General features: G+C 56.5%; 1 protein-coding gene across 2 annotated transcripts in view; it reads left to right on the top strand.

The window, feature by feature from the left end:
- The window catches only part of Sipa1l3 (signal-induced proliferation-associated 1 like 3), a 226,426-nt gene that overhangs the window by 212,715 nt on the left and 5,578 nt on the right, over positions 1 to 8,133 (top strand). The window contains exons 18-20 of one of the 2 annotated variants that reach the window (XM_013522426.1): positions 770 to 1,026; positions 3,263 to 3,406; positions 7,982 to 8,117. In XM_013522426.1, the coding sequence (XP_013377880.1) occupies positions 770 to 1,026; positions 3,263 to 3,406; positions 7,982 to 8,117 (537 nt within the window). Of the gene's footprint in view, positions 1 to 766; positions 1,027 to 3,262; positions 3,407 to 7,981; positions 8,118 to 8,133 lie in introns of both variants that reach the window. The other variant, XM_005399879.2, reaches the window with a different exon arrangement.

The raw sequence follows: 8,133 nt of genomic DNA, 5'->3' as shown, positions 1-8,133 counted from the left end.
GGGGCGGGGCAGGGCAGGGCAGCACTGTCCTCACCCCAGCCTCCTGCACGTCTGCAGCCTTCGGCATCCGCTGGCCCTGCTGGGGTGGTGGGTGAGGGCCTCGTAGGGGTCGGGGCAGGGTCAGAGCCGGGTGTTTGGCGCAGGCCCCTAACCCCCTCCTCCAGGATAACACCCCAGTGCCTGTGAGAGAGAGACAGGACGTGAGCCAGCCCAGGCGGGCGCAGGGAGCCCCGGGTCGCACGCCCTTCTCCCGGGGCCCAGAGTGGAAGCAGCCCTCATCTGCCCAAAGTAAGGGGCTCAGAGTGGAGCAGGGCTTGCGGAGGACACCGGGCTCTCATCCCCCCCGGACTGGGCAGGGCCAAAACCCCGGCGCCCCCACCACCCCTGCTTCCCTCACCCCTCGTCCCCGATTGCCCAGTTGGCCATGCCGTCAGGCAGGTGCTCTCTTGCGGATCAAGATGGCCCTAGTCGCCCCAGTTTATGTCCCACCAGCCCAGGGCCAGAGGAGGGGAACATTTGGTATCAGTGGTGCCCTCTGGAGACCCCGCCTGGCTCTCTGTCCAGCGTGACCCACGTTACCTTCCCTAACCAGCCAGGCCTCAGTCCAGGACCTTCCCTGGAGCAGCAGCTGCGGTCACCCACAGCCATGGAGTGGAGCCCCAGGGAAAACTGATGCTTTGATCAGAAAGGGAGATTGGGTGGGTCACAGCTTGCCCCAGAGGAGCCCTCCAAGGACCGGTACCAGTGTGTCACCCCTGTCTTGGTAGCAGTCTCCCCAGAAGAGCCTGCAGCGGACACTGTCGGACGAGAGCCTATGCAGCGGGCGCCGGGAGCCAAGCTTCGCCAACCCTGCCAGCCTGGAGCCAGGGCTGCCCAGCGACGTGCTCTTCACCAGCACCTGCGCCTTCCCCTCCAGCACGCTGCCCGCCCGGCGCCAGCACCAGCATCCCCTCCCGCCTGGCAGCGGCGGCAGCAGCAGCCCTAGCACCATTTCTGCCACTGGTAACGGCTTCCCAGAGAAGAAATGTGAGCCTGGGATTCCAGGGCTGGGGGGGGGGGGCACCCAGCATGGGGGTCACCTGGAGGTCACCCGTGTTGGGGTCAGCTGAGGGAGGGAAGTGGGGTGCATAGGTCCGGTGCTGTCACCCAGGCATCAAGGGATTGCCGGCTGAGCATCCGAGGTTTCCTGGAGGTCACCTGAGGCCAGGTTTTGCGTTAGTTGCTCCCCAGCCCCTGCGCCCAGCCTCCCTGTTGTACCCACGCAGTCTGCTCCATGAATATTTACTGACCCACCCCCCCAGATTTACCATGCTGAGAGGGGGGTCCGCTGTGATCCCTACCTGCCTCCCAAAGGCCCTAAACTGAAAGTGGTGGGTGCGCAGGCCGGAGGCTGCTCGGGACCTGAGCCCACCGGGCATGGGGGGCAAGAGGCTTCGTCGCAGGCCTCCGGTGCGCTGCACAGGGGGTGCTGCCTGCCCTCGGGGCGCTGGGCAGTGCACGGTAGCAGCTGCACATCTGCCTTTCTGCACCCAGCCCCATCTTGATTTCCTGCCCCGCACCCCCTGCCCAGCCATGCAGAGGCCAAGGGCCCTGCCGCCTCCCGCCCGCATCCGCTCCCCTGCTCAGCAAACACTGACCCTCATATCCGGGAGCCAGGGCCTCGGCCTGCGTCCCAGTGCCTCCACCACAGATGGGGCCTCTCTGTGCCTCAGTTTCTTCGACAGCACGGCGCGGTGCCAGAAGCGCCCACTCCCCTGGGGCTCGTGGGATAAAACTGCGGAGTCTCAGGCCTTGATTGTCCCCCCTACACACTGGGATCGTGAGGACGCCTGCCCCGGCCAGTGGGAAACCAGTAACCCGTGCCCACTGCACTCCTAGCACAGTGCCTGGCATGGAGGAAGTGCCCCGGGGACACGAGCGGGACTGCTCCACTGTCGGCTCCCGAACTCTGTGTGCCTCTGTCCCTCTGTCCCTCCCTTGGGGGCTTTGAAGTCAGTGACGTGGTCTGGAGCCTCAGCCTGGCACCCGGGGCTCCACGGCCACAGCTGGTACCAACACCACACAGGGCTCACGCTGCCTGCCTCTCCCAGCGGCCTCTTCCTCTGCCCCGCATGTCGTGCCTGCTCCCGCCAGGCCTCCCCTCAGAGACCCCAGCGCACCTAAACACGGCCACACAGACACCCCGAGTTTCTGTCTGTATGTCCCCCGCCCCTCCCGCCGCTCCTTCTCGGTCTCAGGTTCTCCACGCAGCACCTCCAGAAAAGAACTACTCTCCCCTCTCCCCACCTTCCCCCCTTGGAGCCCGCACATCTAAAGGTACCCCGGCCCAGCACCTCCATGGTGTCCTGGGCCCTTCTCTGGCTCACACCTACATCCACTCTTCAAACACCACCGGCTCAAAGATCCAGAATCCGAGCTGGGCATGGTGGCGCCTGCCTGTAATTCCAGCACTCAGGAGGCTGAGGCAGGAGGATCACTGTGAGGCCAACCTGGGCTACAAAGTGAGACTAAGGCCAGCCTGAACTGCATAGTGAGGCCCTATCTCAAAAACATCAAAAAAAAATCCAGAATCTATCCAGTTGTGCCCCTGCCACCCCCCACCGCATCCCCACTGTCCCCCTCTGGAGCCTCTCAGGAGCCTCCTTACCATCTCCTTGAGCAACAGCGGGGGAGCCTGGGCTGGTTCCCGGCAGAACCTTACAGTGGCCCCGTCACTCTCAGGGGCAAAGGACAGAGACCTCAGCTATGTGTGGTGGTGGAGTCTTAACTCTAGCAATTATGGGAGGCGGAGGCGGGAGGATAACCAAGTTCAAACCCAGCCCAGGCAACTTAGCTACTTACGGAGAGCCTGTTTCAAGATAAATAAAGAAGCTGGGGATTTAGCTCAATGGGAAGGCCCTGGGCTCCACCCCCACAAGAGAGAAAAAAGCCCTCATTGCAGCCTACAGGGTCCCATGGGACATCACCGTCCACTGCTGCCCTGTCCTCACTCACCTGTCCCAGCCACTCGGCCTCCACGGTGTTCCCTAGACCAGCAGGCGCGCCCCTGACCTGGCATTTGCACTGGCAGCTGCACCTGCCCACGGTGCCCTTCTCCAGTCTCCCCGGCGCCCCTCCCTCAGGGGCGCTCATCGGTCACCCCGTGAGCCCTTCACTGCACCCTGTGGGAAGGCGCACCACAGGCAGCCCGAAAAGCAGCACGGTGGCGTCTGTGTGTCTTCCCCGCGGGTCGTGCTCAGCGCTTCCTGTCTCCACTCCGCAGCTGCCATCTCGGCCTCGGAGCTCTCGCTGGCTGACGGGCGCGACCGGCCCCTGAGGCGCCTCGACCCGGGGATGATGCCGCTGCCCGACACAGCTGCCGGGCTCGAGTGGTCCAGCCTGGTTAACGCAGCCAAGGCCTACGAAGGTAGGAGCGCCCGCCCGGGCCCGCCGGATCCTCGCCCTCCTCTGCCTGCGGCCCGCAGGGGGCTGCAGTGGGCTCCAGGGCCAGGGGCAGCAGGTGGAGGTCACGCCAGCCTCCACCCACTGTGCAACCACGAGCAAAGGTCTCCCTCTCTGACCACCAGCTACTGAAGGGACAGTGACCGAGCCAGGCTTCGGTGAGGGTTACATGGGATACCATGTGTGGGACATGGCAGGCACAGGCGAGCCATCGACAGACCGCACCTTGTGTTCTTGTTGCAGTACAAATGCAGTAATCTAGGTTGCCCTGGGATTTGGTTTGACCACAAGTGACAGAAAACCCAAACGAATGACTTAAATACAGAAGTCTTTATGCAAGTAAGGATTCCTAGGGCCGGGGATATAGCTCAGTGGCATAAGCGCCTGCTTGTCAAGTGCAAGGTCCTGAGTTCGATTCCCAATAACAAAAAAAAACAAAAAAAGATTTAGGTGGGCAGTTTAGGGCAGTGGGCACTTTCACAAATTCAGGAGGGCCTGGGCTCCTTCAGCTTTCTGCCCTACTACTTGCAGGAAGTCAAACGTGGCTGCTGGAGCTCTGGCCATTGTGTCTCACTCCAGCCGGTGGGAAAAAGGAAGTCATACCTGGGAAAGGGGAGGGAATAGAGAGGGTAGGAGAGGAACTCTTCCCAGCAGGCCTGCAGAGTCTCGGTCCTTGGGTTCCTCAGAGCAGTAGGCAAATTTGCTGTACATCCCAGGGCTCCTTATGATATGGGGGTGCAACCAGGGGATGTATCCAGAGGAATGGAGGGTGGGGTGCTGGGCAGCTGTGCCATCACCTCTGTTTCCTCTTGGGTCTCTCACCGTCCTGGGTCAACTAGCATCCCAGACCAGAGCAGGTGGTTCTAGGAGTGAGCGGACAGAAAGAGGGCTCGGTGGTAGAGCACCTGCCTAGCATGCAGCAGGCCCTGGGTTCCATCCCCAGCAATGAGGGGGAGAAAAAAAGTGCACAGGAGACCCCAGGCCTCTTGCTGGAGACCAAAGTGGCATCAAAGGCTGCGATATTTTCTGGAAGGCAGGGCCACCCAGACCCCACACCCACAGCCTGGGCCGGAGCCGTGTCCCTGTGAGCTGCACCCTTTGCCCCAGGGCACCCTGGGAAACATGAGCCACATGTAAGGAAGCTTAGGGAGCCTAGGTGGGTGACACTGACGCTCCACCCAGGCTGTGTCCCCTAGGATTTTCCTTCCTTGTAAAATTAAGAGCTGAACCATAGAAGGCTGAAGGGAGGGTGGCAGTATGGCAAAAAGGCCTAGAAGGAGGCCCCCGATGCTGTGTTGGCAGCTGCCTCCCTGGGAGCAGGACCGGGGCCTGGGGAGGAGTGGGAGGCAGGTGATTCCGTTCAAACATAGGCAGGGTTTGCTTTTATCACGGAGATACATGGGTGTTTCCTGTGCAGTTCCAAAAAATGGAAAAGACTAAAGGGATCCTTCATTGTTGATTCGTTTAGCTTTTGTTTGTTTGTTTTTGGTTGTTCGGTTTGGTTTTGTTGTGTGTGTTTGTTTGTGTGTGTGTTTTTCCAGGGCTGGAGGTGGAACCCTGGTTGGGTCTCAGGCAAGCTAGACTAGACTTCGGTCACTGAGCTGCAACCCTGGCCCTAGTTTTTAATTCTTTTAAATAACCAAATAAACAGGTAGGCATAGCTCTGCATGCCTGTAATGCCAGCCCTCTTAAGAGGCTGAGACAGAAAGGTCACAAGTTCAAGCCCAGCCCAGGCACCAGTAGCAACTTCCCGAGACCCTGTCTCTAGATAAAGGACTGGGGGTGTAGCTCATTGAGGCCGCACCAGGTTCGATCCTCAGTGCCACCAAAAATAAGTCACCTTGAGGGGAAGCTGGCGAAGGGGTTGCTTCTCTGCACCACCTTGCTGCCCTCTGTACGTTGAAAAGTACTGCAAAATAAGGGTTTTTAAAGTGAGGAAAGGTCGTAGGAGTAAGCATTGCTTACCCTGGGACCCAAGGAACCAGTTATGGTGACAGTGACAAGCGTGCTGTGCATGTCAGAGAGAACGGTGTGCACTTCACACAGGAAGCTTAGCGCCTGCCGGTGAAGTCTCAGAAAGGTGTTGCGCATCCGGACGTGGTGGATCGCTCCTGTAATCCCAGCACTCAGAAAGCTGAGGCAGGAGCGTCGCCTTGAATTTGAGGCCAGCCTAGAATAAATGGAGAGACCCTGTCTCAAAAAAGGAAAAGAGAAAAGTTCTGTGCGTGGAGCGGGAGTGGAGCCCTGGGCCTCACATGTGAGTTCACTGAGCTATACCCCGGGGCCCCAGGCAATTGACTCAAAAATGGTTAAACTATGATACCGTAAAGAGAAAGCCAGGTGGCCGCATTAACCGTGGGGCCAGGGAGAAGTTCTTCAGGTTAGTGCTGCACTGTGCTCTCAGCAGAAAAACGGAAGAAGTCCAACTGGGAAGCAGGCTTTGCTCTTAGGCTGCCTTGCAGGTATATAGAGACACCTCCTTGTTGCTTTTCTTTCCTTATTTCCCGATACGGGAATTAAACCCAGAACCTGCTCACTGAGCTGTATCCTCAGCCCTTTTTTTTGAAATTTTGAGACAAGATCTCACTAAGTTGCTCAGTCTGGGCTAGAACTTGCAATCTTCCTGCCTCAGCCTCCTAGAGTGCTGGGTGGACGGGGCTCGCACCACCATGCCCAGCCTCTGTTTCTGTCACCCTAGAGTGTTTTGTTGCTTCATTGTCTGACTCAGACACTGCCATTAGGGCACTGGGGTTGTCACTGGTTCCCAAACTCACGTGCCTCAGGCCTACCCCCAAGGGAGCCTAGGGTAGGTCCAGGAATCTTCTTTTTACCAGGCAGCCCCAACCCCCAACGTGATTTCTCTGTCTCCTCAACAGACGTGATATTCAGCATCCTACGTCTGGAACTTTACAAACCTCAGGAGAGTCTGTAGCGTAATAAGCCCCTGTGTGCCCATCCCTCAGCTTCCTCCCCATCCGCTATGGGCTGCTTTTTTCATACCACTTATTTGTTAACAAAACCAGAGCCTTAGAGACCGGGGGTATGGCTTAGTGGTAGAGGGCTTGCCCAGCATACGCAAGACCTTGGGTTCCATCCCACCACCACAAAAATAAATTAGCCACATGTGACAGCACTTGCCTGTAAGCACAGCACTCTGGGAGGCTGAGGCAGGAGGATCCAAAGTTCAAGCCCTGCCTAGACAGCTTAGCAAGAGCCAGTTTCAAAGGTGAAATGTAGCCAGGCATCGTGGCACATGCCTGTAATCCCAGCACTTGAGAGGATGAGGCAGGAGGATCGCCATGAATTCAAGGCAAGCCTGGACAGCATAGTGAGTTCAGTCACCTGAACTAACAGACCCTATCTCAGAAAAATAAATAAAATAAAATAAAATAAAATGAAATGTAAAAAAAGGGCTAGGGATGTAGCTCAGTACAAAGCTCCTAGGTCCAGTCCCCGTACATACACACATACATACATGCACACCAGGACATCCGTGGTGAGAGCATGCTGGCACCCACGTTTGGTTACTTCCTCACACTGTCGTTCAGCTTGGCATCTCTGGCTCTTATATGCTACATACATAGGTAATCAGATCTAGAGGCTTAGTCAGAATCAGGATTGGATTTTATTGTTTGTGTTATATTTGGTCAGAGTTTGGGGTGAGATTCCATCCTAAACAGCCTGTGTGCTCTATCAGAATTGTGATTTTAAAAATAAAATGTGAACTGGGATGGGTGTACGCCTGTAATCCCAACACTCGAGATGCTGAGGTAGGAGGATCGCTGCAAGTTTAAGACCAACCTAGGGTACATAATGAATTCAAGGCCAGCCTCAACTATATAGTGAGATCTTGTCTCAAAAAAACCCAAAATAGTAAAGTAATAGTTAAATGTTGGAAGCAGCCTATATGTCCATCAACAGATGAATAAATAAAGAAAATGTATTAATACACTGGAGTACTACTGTCCCATAAAAAAGGATAAACTTAAGTCATTTGTGGGAAAACCAATGTACCTTGCAACCATAATGTTAGGTGAAATAAATCAAAGACACGAGCTTAAATACCTCATGGTTTCTCATATGAGAAACCCAAACTATAAATAAACTGCAAAATAGAAGATTGATAGCAGGAAGTAGGGAGATAGACTTTGTTACAATGGGAAGAAGATCAAGAAATGGAGCCGGGGGAGAAGAGGGAAAAGGTGAAAAAAAGGACTTAAGGTGCTGTGTATAGGGCCCCACTCCCCACAGGGGGTGTGAGTGTTGTGCACTGCACACATGTGCAGTACTGGTAAAAAAAATAAGAGTGGAGGGAAAACAAAAGGATATGCACCACTGGGGCTCAGGGTAAATACTTTGCTTCATATACCCAAGGCGCTGGGTTCCATTGCAGAACCAAAAAATAAGGCAAAAAAAATGCAGGTGTAGTGACAGGGGTAGAGGGGTTTGCAGCGGGAGGCGTGGGCAGCCCGCTGGGGAGAGGCCAGGAGCCCTGCCCGCCTCACGAGCAACACTCAGCCCTCTCCTCTCTCCCTGGCAGTGCAAAGAGCCGTCTCGCTCTTCTCGCTCAACGACCCCACCCTGAGCCCGGACATCCCACCTGCTCACAGTCCTGTGCACAGCCACCTGAGCCTGGAGCGGGGCGCCCCAACCCCCAGGACCACCCCTACCATGAGGTGAGGTTTCCCTAGG

Source organism: Chinchilla lanigera, unplaced genomic scaffold (genome assembly GCF_000276665.1).
Source record: "Chinchilla lanigera isolate Chin_1 unplaced genomic scaffold, ChiLan1.0 scaffold00067, whole genome shotgun sequence".
NCBI classification, from domain to species: Eukaryota; Metazoa; Chordata; class Mammalia; order Rodentia; family Chinchillidae; genus Chinchilla; species Chinchilla lanigera.
The sequence above is the reverse complement of the archived record's forward strand: the minus strand, read 5'-3'. Positions and strand labels throughout refer to the sequence as shown.